This window comes from Phlebotomus papatasi, chromosome 1 (genome assembly GCF_024763615.1).
Source record: "Phlebotomus papatasi isolate M1 chromosome 1, Ppap_2.1, whole genome shotgun sequence".
Classification (NCBI taxonomy): Eukaryota; Metazoa; Arthropoda; class Insecta; order Diptera; family Psychodidae; genus Phlebotomus; species Phlebotomus papatasi.
This window is the reverse complement of record NC_077222.1, coordinates 23,195,223-23,218,050: the sequence shown is the minus strand read 5'-3', so window position 1 is coordinate 23,218,050 and position 22,828 is coordinate 23,195,223. Positions and strand designations below refer to the sequence as shown.

Here is a 22,828-nt window from a genome sequence, read left to right as displayed (position 1 = left end):
CGTGACACACTACAAACGAGGCTTAGCATTCATTGGTATCCACAAAACATAGCTTTTGTGGGTTTTTATGTAGATATTTTTATTGCAATGTACATGTACTTTATTTGAAATGATACTATTTGTAAATTTATATCTCAGTTCACGCGCAAAAATTATTGTTAATTACAATTATTTGTGAGGTGGAAGCTAACTCGCGACTTGAGCCAATTTCCACGATTCTGGTGAATAATTCTTGTTGTTATATCTGCATAAAAATCCACGAAAGTTATGTTTTGTGGATACCAGTGAATGTTGAGTCTCCTTTGTAGTATGTCACGAACTGACTTGGCTATAAACGAGCTTAGTCGTCTCTGGACTTTAGCCGTAAGTGTGTCTAGGGCATAAGGCTTAGTCATATAGCTTTACTTCTCTAATTTCTTACCAATCAAGATTTTTTGGAAAATTATCACTTTAAATTGGACGTCATGGGCAAGTGATTCATTCAATTTTGAAAAAGCAATAGAATTGGTTACTATTTTGAATTTCGAGATCATCGGAAACTGGGCTAAACCTTAGGTCTGAAGCCGGCCTTATGCTACTTATACAGTCGATTTAGAGGAATAGTCCCATTCTCAAACATCTTTAAACTTCTTTATATCAAGCAAATGCAGTGAATTTTTGAATTCTTATGAGAAATTTTGCTCTTATTTATCTTTTTTAAGTTCATATTATTTAAAAAATCATGCCTAGGGGCAGGTGGGGCTACATTGAGCTGTGGAGCTACATTGATATACGATTTTTTCGCATATTTCTTAAGCAAAACTGTGCTTTTAAGTAATGTAATTTGGTTCCCTTGCAATGAAATTATAGAAGTTAAAATCTGCTAAATTTCAAGTTCTGTGAACATATCAGGCCAAGAGTTGGTTTTTACGAAACATTTCGGTATTATACTTTTCTTATTAATTCTTTAATTCTGTTAAATTATCGTTTTAACTAATCCTAAGGCCAGTCCTGGTCATTTTAGATTAAGAGATTAACTAAGAAACGGATTAGAGCAAAAATTATTTAATCCAAATTCTCAGCAATATCAGTTACATTTAACTAATTATTTTTTGGGTGTTCTCACTAAATACAATAAATTTGCACCTTGGTTTTGTTTTATCTTGATTCATTTATCATCTGATTTTTGTGAATTTTCACAATATACTTTTAAAAATGCTTTAGATTTTAGGTTTTATATAACTGGAGTTCTATTTTAAAATATTATATTTTTTAATTTAGTTTTCACTCTTTTTATAAAGATTATAATCAAAAATGTGTAAATTATGATTTTAAATTTGGAATACTTAAATTTGGGCACTTAAACATTTATTTTAAGTTTAAAAATGTTCATAAGTTTTCCTAATGAGAAATTCTGACTGTGAATAATAATAATTTCAGGGAAGTGGAAGTGAAAGAGAGCGATTAATTTAATTTATTTTTAGTATTTTGAATTAAAAATTTGCAATTCTTGATTGACTTTTGGGTTTCCTTGCAAAGCTTTTTTTTTTCAAATTGATTTTTTTTTCACTAAAAATGCATATTTTGGTATTTCAATTTTTTTTTTGTAAAATTTTTATTTTCCTCAATGTAAATCAATATAAAGGCATTTGCTGTGATTACTCTTATACAGTATGAAAATTACTTCGAGTCTACTCCCAAATATTTAGTTTTCAATGTAATTAAAAAATTTGGCATTTATCTTAATCGGAAAAATGCATTTAACAATAATGAAAAATATGTAAATTTTATCGGTTTTACTTGAATGTAGGGGAAAGTACTCTCCCTTCGAACGTTCATGCCTTCGAATAGCGTGATTTTTCTTTTATTTTTCCTAAGAGACTTACAAATAGTTATCACATAATCATAAATAATTGATGATAAGCTAACTAATATTTAACAGAAATGTGTAAGTCACTTAGGGAAACCAGAAGAAAATTCACATTATTCGAAGGCATGAACATTCGAAGGGAGAGTACTACAGAAATTTAATTATAACAACAAAATTTCTCTATTTTTATTAGTTTTGTATATTCAATTTAAATTTGCTTTATTCGCAAGTATATACAAAATTTGTCAGTTCTTGAAAAATCAATTAAAATGTCGTTTAAAGTTTAAGGCAATAAATTAATTTTCTATACAGCACATAGGGGAAATTTTGAATAGTGTGAATTTCTTTTGTTTTTCGTAAGAGATTTACACTAAATTATTACGGAATTGTCAACAAATGATGATAAGCCAAGTAATATTTAATAGAAATGTGTAAGTCTCTTAGGAAAACTAAAAGAAAATTCACATTATTCGAAGGCATGAAAGTTCGAAGGGAGAATTCTTTCCCCCAAATATTTCACATTGCTCAAGGAATGTGTATTTTATATAATTTGAGTAGTTTATTTTCGTGGAAATCATTGCTTTTGGACTTACGTTTTTCTCTCTTGAGAAAATAAAAAAGAAAAATTAAGTTTTTTCAATAACAGGATAGGTGTCTGGGCATGTGACAATAATGAGACTATCACCATAATATGAAAAAAAATTGTTTAGTATTGTTTATATTTCAAATTAAAAAAAAATATTGTTTTGCAAAACCCAAAAATTGTAGATTTTCGAGAATAGTTTCGACAGATTCTTTTTGCAATCACATTTTTTTTCAGTGTATGGAAGGGTGATACCGGTGGTACAGTTTCAGGGACTTCAAGTTTTTTTTAACACTTATTCGCCAAAGGTTTCTATTCGAGCAAACCGAGCAAACTATATATTTTCAGCTAATTTTTTTGGTTTTGATTATTTGATAATATACAGAACATTTTCCATTTTTTTGTTTTAATTATTGAAATGATATTTATCAGATTTAGGCAGTGAAAAATCAAATTGGTCAGTACAATTAAAAAAAACTTAAAAAAAAATCAATGTTGGTCAGTAAAAAACTTAAAATTGATTATAAATACCTCTAATTTGAATCAAATTAAATATCCCCAGATGGTTCACTACTTCTTTATTTTCAACAATTTATAATTTTCGTTTTAAATTGTGCAATACAAATGGGGTAAAATTCGGAATCAGACCTAAATTGAAATTTTGTTATTTCTACTTGATTGCTTCTGTTTTAGTATCAATGCACTTTTTTTTATGTTTTTGTTGTGAAAGCATAATTGAGTTAGTTTCATTAAATTTATCAATTTTAGAAGTTTTTTCAATTTGAATACATAGTTTAGGGTTGCCAAAACTAGGACAGCCTAGGAAGATAAGAAGGAGATCTTGAGTAAAGCGGTCTTCAGACCTAGAGATTTAGACCAGTTATCAAGGGGCTTAAAATCCTAAACAGCAACGATTTGTTTTTAGAATCTAATAGATCATTTACCCTTAATAACACTAAGTAAAAATTTTCCAAAAAATATGATTGACAAGAAATTAGGGAAGTTAAGCAATATGGTCTGGCTTTAGGTCTGAACCCCGTACAATATAATACGTTGATGCTATCTAGCAGAGGTGTGCAAGAACTGTTGAAACCGAATAAATGTCAAAGTAAGTTTGTTCTGGTAGCGTTTTGATCATTGACGTAAATGTTTCATTTGACGTTTGTTTAGTTTTAACGGTTCTTGCACGCCTCTGATATAAAGGCAGGAAAATCCAAACCAAAAGCGTCTGTTAATTCATGGTTAATTCCTTTCCAATTCGCGGAATAAAGTGCATCCATGCAATTACACCTATTTTTTTCTTAATTTCCGTATTGAGCAAAAATACAAAACCTCAAATGAGAACTATATTCTCAAAAGCGTATAACATTTTTCATGTAATGCGCTTTTCCGTTATCAAGAAAATTAAACTTAGAGTAATTTATCATTCACTGAGGGAAATCCGAAAAAGTTAAAATAACATTCCGCCGGAAATGTTTATTTTACCCTGCAGTATTGATCCAAAATCTGTGTAAATATTACACTTTTTAGGTATATTGTGGGTTAAAGTTACCCGTTTTCATGTTAATTTTACCCTTAAAAAGGTGTAAAATTAACATGAAAAAATGTTGATATACTTTTACACCTAAAAAGTGTTAAAATTACGAGGAAAAAAGTTAATCGCACCCTCTTTTTTCTCAGTGTAATTTATTGTAAAATTAATGAAATTTGTCGAAGTAGTTTAGATAATACGATAATATATTAAAGAAGCATCAGAGAAAATCGTTCTAATTCAGACTCAACGGAATATTTTTTTCACATAACCTCAAATTTAACATTTTGAGTTCAATCTTTGTTAATATTTGCGGAACTTGACTGTAAATATGGAGCATTTCTCTTGTCCTCTTCACTGAGAGAAATCCGAAAAACTTAAAATAACATTCCGGAAGTGCTTATTTTACCCTGCAGAATTGATCTGAAATCGGTGTAAATATTACGCTTTTTAGGTGTATTAGGGGTTAAAGTTACCCTTTTCCATGTTAATTTTACCTTTAAAAAGGTGTAAAATTAACATTAAAAAAATGTTGATATATTTTTACACTTAAAAAGTGTTAAATTTATGGAGAAAAAAAGTTAATCGCACCCCCGTTTTTTTCTCAGTGTTGGCATTCCGATCTGTGGTACACTTACCTTATTTTCGAAAATTGTTCATGCTTCAAACTGCCTTACCCTCCTCTAAATCTGGATTTCTCTGCACGTTTTTAAAGCGTTTTCAGAACTTTGTCAATAAATGTTGTACTAATCCAGTCAAAGTATAATAATTTGAAATGTTTAATCCCAAAATTGATAATATTACTAAATTATTAAATTCTTAAGCAATCACCTACATTTTCCAATGAATAAGAGCCTTTATGTAAATTTATAAAAATTTATTTGACAAACATTAATATGTGAATTGCCCTATTGTGTGTGTGGCTACAAAAAGGTCCAAACGGTTTTGAGATTCAAAAACCGCATGTCCAGCTCTGCGATATAGCTTCAGTATGGAATTAAGTACCTAATGTATTATTATTCCACAGACGCTCCAAGTATTGCTAGTACACGAATGAAAAGCTCTCTTTATGGTTTACGAGGAGGTGGATAGAGGTGTTATATTTTATTTAAATTATACAATAAACTTATTCATAAAATGATGGGATATAGGAGTTAATTTTAAAATTTGCTCAATAAATTTTCCAAATGATAAATTTTGTACCCTGCTAGCAGTGGTTGTTAGGGATTTTTCTTTTTTTTGCTATTTGTTTTTAATAATTTCCGATACATCATGGAAATGATGTTTTTGGACAAAAGCAGAGAGAGAAGCATTTGTTTTGAGGATATATAATCTTAAGGCTTCCGCAGGACTTTATGGGTTTTGTGGTTGTTACTTTTTTTCGGGGTTGATTGGAGAGTTTTGTTTGTTGGTAGAGAAACTTTATTTGAAGTTTTGTGTGCTGTGGACAATGCCTGCCAGAGAGATTTTTCAATATCATTTTATTTCATACTGGTGGCTATTATTCCGCGAGAGTACAATAGTTTTGACATGAAACTAATTAACATATTTTGTTAACGCCCAGAGGTGGTAACGTGGTCGGAGACCTGACGCTCCGATTGGATCCGGAAGCCGTGTGCTCAGTAGAGTTTCTCGAGTGGGGTAACTATACAGTCATGCTGTTACTCCGGCAATATGTTGGTTGAATCATAGCCGCATACAGTGCTACATAGGAACCAATACTAAGAGCATGAGGGCAGCATTATTGGTGTGGCGAGGAATTGTATGAGAGCGCTTGAGCACAAACTTGAGAGTTGGGAATGCAAAAGAAGGCGCCCGAAGTCATTCGCGCAGTGTACGTCGATGCTAACGTATCGCACTTTAATCGCAGTGCTTAAAATCGTTTTGGCAATATTTTCGTTAGATTTGTGCGAATTTTATTTCTATCAAAATCAATTGATATCAATTAAAAGTCCCATGTGGTTTTTCTCCTTAAAAAAAAGAACAAAGTTTGGTGAAAATTTGTGGGAAAACGGACATTTAGTGATTGCAAAAAAAAAAGTTTGTTTGACTAAAACGGCAAAGTAAGAAAAGACCGGAAACAATATTATATAAATATTGTTTAAAAGTTGATAAAGTGTAGTGCCATTTTTTTTAATGAAAAAACATAAATAAATTTTATCAATTAATGTGACCGGGAAGCGATAAGAGTTTAGTAAAATATATTTTCTATGAGTTAAGCCAGGAGGTGGAGGACAGAAAAAGAAAATCTATATTGAACAATTATTGTCAAAATATAATAATTGAGAGAATAAGATAAGGGACAAATATTGTGGTTGATGTAGGTGTTTTTTTTTGTGCGACAATTAACTTTTCGAACAGAAAAATATTCACGGTCAAGGTGAATCACATGTAAAAAGGTGATTAGTGACTTTAAAGTTTTGTATATAAATCTATGAAAGATTGTGCTTATTAATCACAGAAAATATTTGTGATTGTTTTTTTTTTCGAGGGGATTATTCGATGTGAAAATATCGTTCAATTTTATATGATTCGGGACTTTTGGTTCAAAGAGATTCACAGAGCAGTTTAGCGACGATTCTTTCAATTAGCTGAATCGTTTGGATAGCTGTTCTTCGGAAAATCGGTAAATTTTATTTCACAATAATAATTTGAGGTTTTTAAAGAAATTTTATTTCGTTGTTTGATCGTAAACGATAAAAATCGTATCCCCAAGTGTTAAGGTTTTGTAGGACAAACGGTTAGAGATATCGACTTAGGGTTTCTCATGACCCCCTTGAAAGTCGCTGTTCGATAAAGGAGCATGTTTGAAGGCTGATATAAATTTTAGTTTTAAAGAAATTAGATCTTGTCGATTGTCTGTTTACCTGTATTTCTTATTGTTGTTGCTCTGACAAACGGTTGCAGATATCGAAAGAAGTCTTCGGCAACCCCTCTAAAAGTCGTCTTTAGGTGCTGGAATATATTTGCACTCCGGTAAAAATTAAAGTTTAGAGGGAAATTATATTCAGTCGTTTGTCTGTTGATGAGTAATACCGTATAGCACTAAAGGATAAATGGTTGCAGAAATCTACTTGGGGTCTTCGGCGACCCTATTGAAACTTGCTCTTTGATAAAGATGCATACTTGCATTCCGATATAAATTTGATGTTTTGAGGGGAAATTATATCCAGTCCCTTGTCTGTTCGTATTTCCGACTGTTATAACCCTATGTGAAAAACGGTTGGAGATATTGTCTAGAACAGACGAGTGCAAAAACCGTTGAAACCGAATAAACGTCAAATAAAACATGTATGTCAATGGTCGTCAAAACCGTCAAAACGCTACCAGAGCAAACTTATTTTGACGTTTATTCGGTTTCAATGGTTCTTGCACACCTCTGGTCTAGAAGTCTTCGATGACCCTATTAAAAATCGCTCTTTGATACACGATCACGCTTGTTCCTTACAAATATTAAATTTTGAGAGAAATTTTCTTTTACCTTGCGTATGCGTATTCTTGACCGTTGTAGAGCTAGACGCCAAACAGTTTGAGATATCGATTTAGGATCTTTAACATCCCCCTAAAAATCGCCCTTTGATATCTGTGCATACTTTTAGTCCAATATAAATTTGTACTTTTTGGAAAATCACATTTTGTCGTTGGTAGTGTTTGATCGTATTTCCAATTGTCACGGTCATAGAAGCCAAACGGTTAGAGATATACATTTAAGGTCTTTAGCAACCCTCCTAAAAGTATTTTTTTCTCCAGAAGCATACTTGAAGTTTAAAATTTTCCCAAAATTCCATTCAAACACGCTGAAATGAAACATGTGACAGGTTCGAAGGTTCCAGACGACAAATTCAATTGTAAAAACAATTTATTGTGTTGTGATTTTCGGGGAAGTCCCAGGATACACATGTGTCCTCCTTAGACTTTTTTTTTAGTTCCTTTTCTGCTCCTTGTCCGTCGTTGTATCAAAAAGAGAAAAAAAATGTGCTCGCCGCTTTTGGACCAAAAATGGTCTTGACCATTCGCAATACAGAGTTCACTAGACTCTCAATGCCCATATCACTTGAGGATTCTCACCCAGAAAAATCTCATGAGAATGTCTGTATAAGAGGCTACCACGCCATTCATTTCTTTTACTCAATTGTCTTCCTTGGTCGGCTTTTTGGGGTTCAAGACAAGCTATACTAATTGTTTTTTTTGTGTGGGGTTTTCCATAGTTTGAGCAGAGATTAACTGCAAATTGATATAATGTGTCTCGTCGAGGGGTTTATCACTTGAGAATAATGCGTCAAAGTCAAGTAGTTTTAAGGCATTTTTTAGAGATTTTCATTGGCAAAATCGAGATTTTAGAAATAGTATCGCAAATTAGAATGCAAATCGCTATAAATTTTAATTAATTAAATTAATTTTAGTGATTAACTGCGGTATTCTGTTGTTTACTACGATTTATCATAATCTTTATGTACTCTATTATTATCATTTAAGAATATTTTTCTCAAAAGTTGTTGATATTTGAACTTATAATGAAAAGTTTAATTCAAAAATTCACGGAACTGAATCAATTTGGGAGGCTAAACACATTTGCCATCTAAGAACAAGCCTTTCAAACGATTAATAATATCGAAGCAGTGTATTATCTGAAAATAAAGCTGATCAAGCCGTTACTGTTCCTGGCGCTCGATATCGCAACATGATAACCGAGTTTCCGAAGCCTGATTTGGAGGATTTGTTAAATAATAAATTAATTAATTATGAATTCATTAATATTGAGGGTCATGTGGCTTTAACAAGATAGTGTGACATATCACATAGCAACCCTATCCAATGTACTTTATTTTTCAATTTAGAAAAAATGTAATTGAGAAATGGAATGTGTTTTTCATTTAACTAAAATCTTTCGTAATTTATGGAACATCCTATATAAATAAATAGGCTTTTAATATAATTAAAACATAAGATTTAACTCTGAAAGGACAATCAGAAAAGATATATGAACCCTAGAGTTGTGTGACAGATGTCAAAAGAAGTTAGTTGTTTAAGTGCTGCCATCTGACAGAAATAAATCGTATTGTCTCTTGTGACCTGATAAATGTCAAAATAAGAATATATTAAGCATTACCATTTTAATAAACATCCACAGAAAGAAGAGAGTTTGACTTTTTCATGAGGATTGATAATATTTATTAATGACAGATTCACAATGAACAGACTAGGCTTTTTGCCTTTTTCATTGCTTTTCGATATAAGCAATAAAAATGTCAATACTACGTCTTCATTGCTTTCGAATCTGGAACTCAGTGAACGCAGCGCCTCTAGTGTAGAAAAAAATGTCGAAGTTGGGAAATAATTTCAGGTCTTCAAAAGCAATATACTTCACATTATTCACATGTATTTTGTACTAAATTTTAATTTCACTAATCTTTACTTATTTTAAATTAATTTCAAAAGTTTCTGCAAAGTTTTATTAGTAAAAACTCTTTTGTTTTGATTTTTCCTGGCATGATATCGATGATATTCGATGAAATTTCGAACTTTGTTCGAACATTGAATTTACATAGATAATTTTAACGGACAATGTGATATAGAACTGTCAAGAAAAGATCAGTTAACCGGTCAATTGCTAAGTGCTGTTTGCTCAAGGTATTCATAATTGACAAATTCTATTAATATATCATTTTATTTTTAAAGAATATTGCCTCATAGATTGTAAAAAAACATCAGATATTGGTTTGGTGCTGTGATTTTTAAAATATTTGTCACGTGTAAAAAACAATAAAAGCGTAGAAAAGCAATGGCCATGTAGAAAAATCCAGTTCACTGTGATTCTAATTCACTGTGATTCTGTCATAATTTTGTTACTGATTATATGCGTAAAGCGCCAATTATTTATCAATACAGAATCCAGTTTGGCCGACAGTTTTTATTTTTAAATAAATGAGACTTTTATTATTATAATTAAATCATAAGGCTCAACTCTGTAAGAACAATCGAAAAAAATCTACGTACCCGAGAGTAGTTTTTGTATATGACAGATGTCAAGAATATGTTAGATATTTAGGTGCTGCCATCTAACAGAAAAAAACCCTACTGTCTCTAGTGAAGTACTAGAAGTGAGGTACTAGAATGGATGAAGCATTCTTATTTGGACACTGGACAGTGGATTTTTTTTTGATCCCATATTATAATTTGTGAAGGGTTTATTAAATTGAACGTGGAATCGATCAATAGCGAATGAGTTTAAGTTTTTGAATTGCAAGAAGAAGAATTTCAAGGTTCTATTTAACCAATTTTAATGTTTCCGGATACAATTAAAAGATTTTTGAAAATTCTGCAACCGTTCAGAACATGTAAATTTTGTTTCAGAATAAATTTATGAAAATTATTTAACATCCTTTTAAGGACTGCAGGGTCTTGGTTTTGAAATCTTTTTTCACAGAATATTGGTTGAGATTCTTTACAATCTTATTTAAAGCATAAGTTTTGCATTTTAGATGGCTTTTGTATTCGTATTAGTTGCCCCTCGTGATTGTTTGACTTTATCGGTAGTTTCTGTATTGTTTTCCGAGGGGTATTCATAAGAGACAAAATGTATACATATGGTTCGTGTTTTTAGAAAAATGTGTTTTTCACAATTCCAATTTTTTGGTGATGTGAAAGTTGATATTCTGCGATTAGGGTAGAGCCAGCCCTTTTCGCCATGTAAGCACTTTTTCGCCACCTGATATAAAACAACTAATTTAAGGCACTTAAGAATAAGTAGCATTTCAATACTCATAATATGTTCTGTTCTAATATCCCAATACGATATTACGTCTCTTAATTAACTGAAATTTGTTTTAAAACAGGTGGCGAAAAGTACTGAAACAAGCATAATTGGGGAAAATGCATATTTTTCAATGAGATTCTCTAAAATTCTCGAGACGTATCCTAGATATCGTCGGTTGCCTCAGCAACTGTGCTAACTGCATTTGCTTTGTGTCAGCATTCGTTGTAAGCAACGCATCGCTGCGCGGCGTTTGCAATGAATGCAGACGCAAAGCAGATGCAGTTAGCACAGTTGCTGAGGCAACCGACGATATATAGATAGATATTGCTTCAAAGTATCTTTATACAAAAATTCATTTTAGTCTGACAAAAAATATCACACCTTACGAGGCCCCTAAAGCTTAATGGTGGCGAAAAGTACTGACTCTACCCTATAGCAAGTCCATGTGATTATTTGCCACGTTTTTGTGATTTTAGAAACATTGCAGTTATTCTAGCAAGTTTCTGTGTTTCATAGACGCGTTTCTGTCCGTGGTGTCACATATAAGATTAATATTAATATTAAGAAAAGCCGGAGAGAGGGAGGTATATAGTATGCAAAATTTCAAATGGAAAATCACGTGGGTTAGAAAGAGTACACTCTAGTGGAGTAATACGATGAGTAAGATATTACTGTTCGTATTAATTGCTTTCGGAATCGTATTACATGCAATTCGAGCAAATTTTTCATGCGTTCCAACTGTGATTCGGTCAGTTTTCGAGCGAAACACAAGAGAGAGGAAAGATAAAACACTTGCTATCCCTTGTTGGCATTCTCGTAGTTCAGAAAGTATTAATCTTAATATTAATCTTATGTGAAATGGTCATGTGATTCCTAGATTCAAATCAATATACTTAGAAACGTTCTTGTTTTTGGATTTCCATCGGCATTTATAGAAATATTTCTGCAATTGTAGTATTATTTCAGTGATTCTAGAAATATTTCTCGGACAAATGGATTGTGTTTCTACAATGAGTTACCCCTCGATTTTTTTTATAATTGAATATTTAAACATTTTTTAATGAGGTTATCCGAAAATTAGAAAAGAACACTGGGATGTTGGAAATCGTCAATTTATATCAGCAAATTTACTTTTAAACAATGTTTAGTTTAGTAATTTTTGCAAGGTTAGAAGTTAATTTTCTTAAACGAAATTCAGAATTATACAAACTGAATTAATAAATTAATCAAATTACAAAGAATATCAGTAAATAATTAGTAATTCTTCTTTTATTGGTTTTGGTTATTACTAGTTCGATTTTCTTTGATTTTCAGATAAATCCACCTCAAAACAAAAAAAAAAAACTCTTGAGTATCAATAATTTGGAAAAGGATTTTACATCTCGGAAGTAAAGCGAGCCCCTGTTGAGAGGCTCGCGCAGAAAAACTTTGCAAAATTCGCGTGAAAAATCGTGATCCCGTCCCTGTTTATGTTGCTATGGACGGTGGACGGATCGATAGAGACTCAGATTTAGGCGACGATTCACCAATGGTAAGCACAAAATAGATTTTTAATATTGCTTTTTTTCCCACTTTATTGAAATTGAATATAAAATGGTGTATGAATCTTGACATTTTGCCTGTACGATGTTGTTGATGAGACATTGGGTGTTAAGATAATGTACTCAGTACCTGAAATAAAGACGTCAGTGATTAGTTTTTGAGTGAAGGTCAATTGTTCATTTAAATTTCAATTAATGTGGACAGGCAGCGTTTTTATTGGGAAAAAAATATCACCAAATGATTTTAACAATGCACGTAATTAATTTTCAATGAATAATATTGAGATGTCTACCATAAAAATATTCCATTTGATAGTGTTAGAGATTATTTTGCAATATTGAGGAATTACTATAGTCTTTCTCAAAAAGTCTAGAGATTTGCGGAGTTTCCAATGGTTGAGGAAAAGTCTATGGGTCTATGAGCAAAAAGTCATTAAAATTTCGTTATCTCTTGGCTATTTGTCGAATATTTAAATAATTACATAGTCTCCGATATGTACAGCAATAATGAAAAATTGTCAGAGTTATTCTTGACAAATTTTTCAATAAATTTTTGTCGATAAATAACGCAATCCAATATTTACGCATTAGTCATTCTTATCAAAGGCACTTATCTTCACAATATTTTATTTTCTCTATGGGCAAAATTTTTTAATCAATATTTAATTTTCTCTTGAAGTTTTTCGTGCAATATCACTCCTATAAATTAGTTAAGTTTGTTTCTAGAATGTAAAATTCAGCCTAATCTTAAATATTTGTGAAATATTTTGATTGATAAAAGCTCTTAGAGTTGCAATTTGGGAGGAATTGATTGTATTTTTTTTGCAATTTAAAACACAATTTTGCTTTAAAAATACATTAAATCCTAACCTAGGATTCTTAAGTGAAACCTAACCTTTAAAAATATTTCTTTTTGTGCTAAAAGAAATTAAGAACTACTATAAACTCTGATATTTGATGTCTTCCTTCTATTTTTGTCGCAAAATTTGTTTTCAGATTATTTTTATAATTTGATTCAACATAACCTCATTTCTGTAACTGTAAACTTTGCAAAAGGTTAACTTTGCAATGTGAGGTTGTATTTGAATTAAATAAAAATTGGCAAGAACACGGAAAATTTTCTTTGCTACTGTACAATGCTAAAGTGAATTTTATAAGGTTAGAATCGTCCAAATTTTGAGGTTATGTTTACTCATGTTTCGAAATAAACAATATTTAGTCCTTATATTTTATTTCTGGGCAATATTTTTACTAAAATAGTAAAGAAAAATAATTTTTGAAAATCATTTTGATCAGACAAGATTTGGTTATGTTTTTATGGTTGGAAACAGAGTAGCATATTTCGAAATTTGACAAGATTATAAATAAAAACAGATTTACAACATTTACAAATTTTGGAAATTAAATAGAATTGTCCTATTTAGGTGAGAATTGAGAATTTTTGATTAGAATCCTAGGTTAGAATTGAGGATAGGAGAGTCAGGAAAAATTGGTTAGTGGCTTTATTATTCTTTCAAATATCTAAAATGGAGATAAAAAATGACATTTTTATGCAGCGTCTTGGAATTTGTGCCATAAAAGTCTTTCCATTGCTTTTTTTAAGGTTAGAGTATCCTAACCTCACATAACCTCTCGACACTTAAAGTATAAGGTTTAATATTTTTCTGAGAAGTTATTCATGTAACAATGAAGGCTTTTGTTACTGTAAACTGCATGAGAAAAAGCGTAAAATAAAGTTAAAAGATTCAATGTAGGGTAAGTGTGCCAAATTTCGGCATAGTTGCATGCAAGCGTCGAAGTCTCAAGTTTGAAATGTAATATTTTAAATACAAATTGATTTTTTTTATTCTTCTGAAAGAGTGTTGCTTGGAACCTTGTAAGGGCCAATCCATCTCAAGACGACCATAGGGGTACCCTTCATGGTCTTAGATGTTTTTGAATTTTACATATGTTAAAGTACACGATAAAATAATATACCCCTATTTTTTTTTTCGGACGAAAAAAAAAATAGGGGTATATTATTTTATCGTGTACTTTAACATATGTAAAATTCAAAAACATCTAAGACCATGACCCCTCGATTTGCGATTTTTTCGGTCGTTTTGAGATGGATTGGCCCGTAAAGAGTTTACCGTCCTTATTTACTCTAAAATCATTCTTAATACATTTTAAAATGAATAAAAATATAGACATAGCTTTGGTGCCCTATTTCGGCCACCTTCATTCTCATAGTTCCTTGCCCTTCGGGAATTCTTCCAATATCTTTTTCACGTTATCTCGTTTGTTAAAGCTACATTTTTTGTTATTCTTTTGTATTGTATAATCTCTAGAGTACGTAAAATCTAAAAGTTCATGGAAATTCGAGGAGCAAAAAAGGTGGCCGAAATTGCAAGCTGGCCGGAATTTGGCACACTTACCCTATTCATTGCAATAATCATGAAAATTTTTCTTGACTAAAACACTCAGTCTTTTCCTTTATCATGGATGAAGGAATTCTAACCTTATCCGGAGGGTGTGGGTGGAAAAATGTCTTGATTGATGATTTATAATGGGTTTTCTGTATAAAAACATGTATAACCTCTTTTTCTCACCATCATCATCAATAGTTGTTATTTCTTTCAAGCAATACATATTACTAATATGAAATGAGGAAAATTTCAAAGAGTTTCTCTCTTTGAGTTTGAATGTCAGAGTCGGGCTTTTTTTTTCCTTTCCCAATTATAATTCCTCTATATTTATATTATGGTTTCACGGTGATTTTCACACTTTCATTCTATTACATTTAATTATTTGTAAAATAATTTAGGGAAAAAATTGGGAAAAAAAGAGACTTTGAACAATAAATTATGATCTAGGCGTGATATAGATTGTGACATGATGATTGAAGGGAAGAAATTCAATCTTGGTGATTTTATCGCATTTCCAAAGTGAGAGTTTACCAAACAATTAAATACATCATTTTTTAGCAGTTAATCAGATAATCTCTCATAAGTTTAGATTTTTTTTTCACCAAGGCACAATATTGCCTTTTTAAATGACTTTTCAATGAAGTGGAAGTAATTTCTGGGGCTTGTTTTCGGCCAATGAACGTTTCTTTTTTAGCTGATCTTCTTGTAAATGATCTTACGGGGAATATATTTTTCGAGAGGATGCTACAAGTGATTTTTTGGAGAGATTTCAGTTGTGATTCTTTCACAATCACAGCTATTGTGATTGTGGTTTAGTCAAATTTTCTATTTTTTCTATGCAAGATATAAATCATAGTAAATAACGCATAGGGCTAGGTTAGATGTCTTTTGATAGTAGACCTAGTATCCGAGACCGTTCCAAAACTGTGTCATTTCTGAAAATCCATAAAGTTGTTTTTGAGATATAACAATTTTAATTTTAATTTTTAAAATAGTTTTCGGAGGGTTGTCAAGCTGGATATAGTACACTAGGCCTTTCAATAGAGTCCTTTGATGTTTATTAAAAACATATTCGCTTTTTCTTTGTATTTATACGCGGGCTGCAATTATTAAAAAGGCTAAAACGGTTTTAATTCGTTTTTGTTTCATCTTTTGTATGCTAGGGAGAAGGGGGGCATATTTGTAAGTGGGGTACCTTTGAAATTGGGATTTTTCTCCTACATTTTAGTGGAACTAAGCCATATCATAATGTAATTTAGCTTCTCTATCTGTGTGTGTTCAAAAGTGCCCCACTTCCTCCTACATTTTAAAAAAAATACTTTAATTGCTTTGTAGATCTACTCAAGACCTTTCTAAAAAGTGTAATATTTGAAAATCTATCTAGTAGATTTTAAAATATTCCATTTCAAAGTTATTATTTTGAAAAATGTTTGAAATGTCGGACCCGTTGAGCGGCATGGCCTTCACGCATTGCATTGTCAAAAATTCTCGTCAAAATCGAGTGAGCTCCTTGTGTTTGAAACAAAATATTTTGAAGTTATTTTATGTCGGATGCCGTAGGAATGGTGGCACCCCTTACCATCAGTACTCAATTTTAAATTATCCACAAGAAATGTGTATTCTTTTCAAATTTTAAGTATTCCAAATACAGAATCAAAGTCGTTAATCTCTTTTTGAATTATAATTTTTAAAAACAATATCTTAAAAATTAAACTAACTTTAAAGCCTCTTGATACCCAAATTTTATGTCATATCAAGAGCAAATAATCCTTCAGATCATTGAGATTTTATAGTCCTTCCTATTTACTGTATGGGAATTAAGGTTCTTTCGGAACGAGATTAAACTTTCAGCCATAAATATACGTCAAATGATTTTACGTTTTACGGGAATTTGAAAGGGTTTTTGGCTTTGGAGATTTTGATCAGGACCTGTAAGTAAATACACGTTCGAAGTATATTTTTTACGTTTAATTAGTAAATTTACTGAATTTTCATTAATCAAGCTATAAAAATCCGGTCTAAAAAATCGTTTAAAGTATACTCAAGGGATAACGTAGGTCAGAAAAACTAAAAAAACAGAAGGTTTTTTCCTAAATGTTTTTAGCATTATAAAAAAATGTATTTAATTCACACTTTAAACATATTAAACTACAACAATTAAGTTAATACTTATTGAAATTTTCATTTAAAAATCTTAAAAAAACCGGTTGTTAAGTTGAGACTTACTTTTTGGAGACTTAAAAAAAAACCTTATTTGTCGTGCATAAAAGTACTCGTTGTAGGTTCATCTAAAGTCAAAAAACTGAGGGATTTTTGGGAAAATTTAAGATGCAAATTTTTGGGAGAATTTTATACAAAAAGTACCATTTTGGGTGTACTTTACACCACGTTTTATCTTATTAAATAAGTTGTAATCAAGGAAACTAAAAGTCTTTCGTTCATGTATAAGTTTAACTCATCTGCTGACAGGATTTGTTTGGTTTTTTGACATCAGCTGAATCTTCTCTTAGTAATCTTATCACTAAAAATCAGTTTTTTTTTTCAAAAAGATCTCTGATCATCAAGTCTCAACGGTTAAATTTTTTAATTTTTAAAATGAAAATTTGAGTATTTTCAGTATTTTTATATGCTTATAAGCTAGAATTAAAAAAAATCTTTTATTATACTGAAAAAAATTCGGGAAAATATTATGCTTTTAGTCTTCTTGCGACCCACTTAACCCCTTGAGTAACATAAATATGGTTTGTCAATTAAAAGCTTGTAGGGTAAGTGTGCAAAATTTCAGCCAGCTTGCAATTCCGGCCACCTTTTTTGTTCCTCGAATTTTCATGAATTTTTAGTTTTCACATACTCTAGAGATTATACAATGCAAAAGAATAACAAAAAATGTAGTTTCGACACCCGAGATGACGTGAAAAAGTCATTGGATGAGTTCCCGAAGGGCAACAAACTATGAGAATTAAAGTGGCCGAAATAGGGCACAGGGCACCAAAGCTATGTCTACATTTTTATTCATTTTAAAATGTATTAAGAATGATTTTAGAGAAAATAAAGACGATAATCTGTCTACCAGGCTCCAAGCAACACTCCTTAAATAAAAAATTAAATAAAAAATAATCAATTAGTATTAAAAATATTACATTTAGAACTTGAGATTTTGGCACTTGCATGCAACTATGCCGAAATTTCGCACACTTGTCCTATTTTGGTTATTCAAGTCTGTTAGAATCAATTTTGTGGGCCAAGCTCGACTTTTTATCATTAAATTTATTCAAATTGTCTTAAAATTTTGTTGTGTATGATACGAGGATGAAATCGTTCTCAAAAGCTGTCATCGAAATAGAATAGGGTAAGTGTGCCAAATTTCGGTATAGTTGCATGCAAGCGTCAGAGTCTCAAGTTTGAAATGTAATATTTTAAATACAAATTGATTTTTTTTATTCTTTCTTCTGAAAGAGTGTTGCTTGGAACCTTGTAAAGAGTTTACTGACTTTATTTACTCTAAAATCATTCTTAATACATTTTAGAATGAATAAAAATATAGACATAGCTTTGGTGCCCTATTTCGGCTACCTTCATTCTCATAGTTCCTTGCCCTTCGGGAATTATTCCAATATCTTTTTCACGTCATCTCGTTTGTCGAAGCTACATTTTTTGTTATTCCTTTGCATTGTATAATCTCTAGAGTACGTAAAATCTAAAAGTTCATGGAAATTCGAGGAACAAAAAAGGTGGCCGGAATTGCAAGCTGGCCGGAATTTGGCACACTTACCCTATGTAATAGGGTAGCGGCATTACTTGTGGCCTGCCTTTACTTATGGCCTTGTCGCAATTTTTATCAGAAAGTGATGAATATTTTTAATTTTGAAGTTTTTCGAAATCATTTTGTGATATTTTCAGGTTTTTTTTGCGAGGAGGCCACAAGTAATATCGCGTAGAGCAAGAGATAGCCTAGTCTTGCTCTGCGAAAAGAAAAAATCCTTTTGCAATAGGCCTCTTTTGCTCTGGGGGCGAATTGTTTTCTAAATCGAATTTTCAATGAATCACAGCTCCTGTAAGTCAAAACAATCTTATCGGTAAATTTGATACAACAATACTGTTGAGTGAATGAGAGACAGTATCGTTGGCTCTTTAGGATGTTGGAAACAAAAAGTGTGACGAAACTTTTGAAGACTCCACATGAGAAAGAAGTTGTTGTTTTTTTTATTCGTTAACTTGTTCAATTCAAAGAGCGCGTGCGATGTGTCAAAATAAATTCACTGGGCGTCCCGCACCAAAACGGAATTCCTGCTGATCACCGGGACGCGAAGATGGATTTTCGGTGCGGTTGAAATATCCGGACATTATAAAGCCTCTGGTTTTTTTTCTCCCCTTCATAACACCGCGTGTCTTTCTCTTTATCTCAATTTTTGTGTGCGGTGCTGGAAAGCCCACTGGGTTTGGAAGTAGCAGACAGATAGTAGACCCAAATCCTCTGGTTCTCTGGTATATTGCATGATTTTTTTTTCGGTTGGGGATCATACGGTTACCAACAAGAGAGATGCAGAAATCTCTCTTACTGAAGAAACCCGAAAAAGTGTGCCTCATTTTGTGTTGTGTGTAGCATCTCAACAAAGACATATTGTATGTGGCAAAAAAACGCAGTGATGAAGAAAGTCAATGAGTTAGTGAGAAGATGCGGGAAAAACTCTAAGAGATTTCATATGGATCATCTTCATGTACGGTTTTTTTTCGTTTGCCCTTAAATCGCAGTCAAAAAGTTCAGGTGTTTATGGGGCTTTTTTTGTGTCTGGGGCATCTTTAATTACTTTGACCAAGAGAACTAAAACTGCCACAGTTTAGTGCTGAAAATTATTTTCATGTCTTCAATATTTTTGCATGTTGTTCTTTTGCTATATATTCAATTGCTGACAGTAAATCTCCTGTGCCTCAATTTCTTTTGCAGCACTACTGAATGTTCAATTGCTGCATTTTCACCAGACTTCAGTAATATTTATTGCTTTAATTTTTTTAGCACTATAAGACTGGGTTGGATGGGTAGGATCAGTTTTGACCTCAAAATTCAAATCTTAAATGGTTTTTTGATCAATTTTGATTATATTGTTGGAGATTGAAGAGTGATTTTATATTTTTTAGCTTTGTGGAACATGCAAAGTTTTTGTGATCACCGGTAGGGGCGCTTATGTGTCAATTTTGAGGTGTACGAACTTCATTAGACTAGGGTTTTTTTTGTAATAGGGCTCTGTTTGGGACCTATATTTAGATTAATAAAAAAGAATAACTAGAAAACTTGCACAAGATTTTTAGAACAGATCTGTACTAATTCTGTTGAAAAATATGTAAGGAAAAAAACGGACTTTGAGAAGTTCTTGTCTGTTTCCCTATTTATGAAAGGATTTCGGGTAAATGAGGTAATTTGACATAATTTTCAATCTGGAATTTTGAGATTTCCTCATTATTTTAGATGAGAATAGAAAAAAGGACTACTAAGAAGTATACTTCTAATTTAGATCCAGTTTCAGTAGTAGTTCTTCGTGGAATGTTTTGTTCATCTAAAACAATGAGGAAATCTCAAAATTCTAAGTTTTAAAAGATTCAAAATTACCTCATTTTACCCTAATTGGAGTGTTCTAAAAGGATAACATTGTATTATGGTGCTATTCCAATGAAAGATGACCATGTTTTTTTTAGTACACTTCTGTTCTCAAGTGCTCCTACATAGGGTAGAGTAAGCCCTTTTCGCCACCTTAAGGTTTTGTACCCTTGTAATTCTTACAATTTTTGTCGAAATAAAAAGAAATTTTCTGTACAAGTGCTTTGAAGCATTGTCTCTCTAATGAACCAGGAGACTTTCCGAGAATTTTTGGGCATCTAGTTGAAAAAATACATTTCCTGCAACAATGCATGTTTCAGTACTTTTCGCCACTTTGTAAACACTTTTTCGCCACTGTGTAAGCACTTTTTCGCCACTTGTTTTTAATTGATTTTTAAGAAACAGCAGCTTTCGAAAACCCGCAAAAGCACATTGCAAAGTACTTTTCTTATTTAACACCTATATTAGACAATTATTAGAGTATTTCGAATGATTTTTTGCACATTTTTTGTTTGCGACAAAATCAATTGACAATTACGTCTGTTTCAACTAAATTCCGCGAGGTGCGCCACTTGTAAAATGCTTGGAAAAATGAGTGGCGAAAAGTACTTACACAACCGAAAAAAGTAAGCTCTATTTCACCACATCCGTATTTCTTTATTTTTTTGGAAAACATTATTAAATAATTATATTAGAGCGAAGCTTAGTTAATAACAAAGTGACTTTCAGTGATAAAATATCAAATACTGTACTGCAAAAACATAAAATATTGCAAGACAATTTGTCTGAGCGTTGACAAGTTTATTAAGAACTCCATATTTTTTTTGTGACTGTTCACCTTGTCGACAATTTCTTCAATTAACTTGCAAATAATCTAGTCGGTGGAGCACCAGTTATGGTTTTCTGATCCGTTGGACTAGAGGTTACGAAGTAATAGTCATTTCGTAGTTCCATGAGCACATAATTCCCTGAAAAAGTGATTTTATTTGTAGGTGGCGAAAAAGTGCTTACTGGCGAAAAAGTACTGACTCTACCCTAGTCGGTTTTTCTTTTTCATAATCGATTGTCATGACTGTTTGGTGGTTTTAGAACACGGCGAGAACTGGGCGTAAACAGTCGAGACAGGAACCAGATCAAAGAAAAGTACTAAAATTGTTAATTTTTTATTGGAATAGCACCTTTAGACTCTTGAAAATTTTAGTACATGTTCCAAATATGTTCTTAGCGGTACCGCCTTTACTGTAATCTATTCCAATCTTATCTAATTCTTTGGAAAACTAAATAAAATTTTGCACAGAGATGAAAGTAATCCAAGAAAAGGCTTAACAATATTAGGATTATATCACCTGTTATTAGTAAACTGCATGCTCTCTGGCATTAGGATTAAGTTTTAGTAAGACACTGCATATTATCATATTTTTCCAACGGTCTATTAAGGGTTAGTACATTGTTATATTTTTAGAACATCTTATAAATTAAATAAATTAAGAAAAACTCTATAAAAAATAGACAAAAAAAAACATTTGACCACCCAACACGTTTTCACCACTCAATCGCCCAAAAAATGTGACGCCACACACAGTAAAAAAAAATCTAATTACTTAAAATTTAATTTGTATTCTTTGCCAGGGAAGGAGAAACAGAAAAAAATATAATATTAATTCATTTTCAATTTACACATTATACGATTGTGTTGCTTTATTAGGAGAGCATTCTAAATTGAATTAAAAGTGAAAAAATTAATTGCTCAGACACGAAATTAATATTTCTTCTCATGTGTACCAAAGTATATTTTTTTTGTGGAGAAATAAAACCACATCTTAATATCTCTCTCATATTATTTCGTGAAATAGTGAATAACCTGAAGGAGCAAAAAAAAATTGTGGACTTTTGATGGAAATTTACGGAAATTAACTCAATGTGTTAATCAATTTTAACTGTGAAACAATGAAAATCATCTCTCTTGGCATGATATTGCTTCAAAAACAGCCACAATGCTTTTGGGTTAACACTCAAAAATTGCACCAAGAGATATTTTGGCATAAATTTTTAATGACAATTTTGAGGTAAAAATCTCTACTTTGGCGTATTATCCCTTTTCTGGCCTATCTCAAAAGTAATCCTGTGGGATTGAAAGTTCATCAGCTTGAAACCCTATTGTCTGACCATGGTGCAAAAGTTGTAAATTTATCCATAAAACCCCTAACATGGTCCCAAAATTCAAATTTTTTTTGGGCATTCCCCAAAAAAGGTATTCCCAGTAAAATATCTGAGAAAAATACAGAACCTTTAATAATAACAGAAAATGGTGAAATAGATAAAATTTCATGCCCTCAGCATGCAATAAATCATTCTTACATTCAACTAGGAAAAAGATAAAGTGAGCTTTCTCTTATTGCACTTTATATCTTTATGATATGTAATATTAAAAGAAAGAGAGAGGAATATCCCTGAAATTTCTACATTTACTCATTGGCCTTCTATGAAGATTTTTTTTTAGTATTATTGATCCTTTTTTCTTATTTTTCAAAATTTCATGGAATTGCAAGAGAGGGTAGAATTTTTC

At 31.6% G+C, this 22,828-nt stretch overlaps 1 protein-coding gene across 7 annotated transcripts in view; it reads left to right on the top strand.

The window, feature by feature from the left end:
* LOC129798263 (protein dead ringer) overlaps positions 1-22,828 on the top strand; it is a 229,587-nt gene that overhangs the window by 17,473 nt on the left and 189,286 nt on the right. For 4 of the 7 annotated variants that reach the window (XM_055841309.1, XM_055841306.1, XM_055841307.1 and 1 more), the window contains exon 2: positions 12,035-12,251. The exons of 1 other annotated variant lie outside the window; for it this stretch is intronic. In XM_055841309.1, coding sequence (XP_055697284.1) covers positions 12,198-12,251 — 54 coding nt within the window. In that variant the 5' untranslated portion in view covers positions 12,035-12,197. Of the gene's footprint in view, positions 1-5,036; positions 6,590-12,034; positions 12,252-22,828 lie in introns of those variants that run through there. 2 more of the 7 variants (XM_055841304.1, XM_055841308.1) reach the window with 2 other exon arrangements.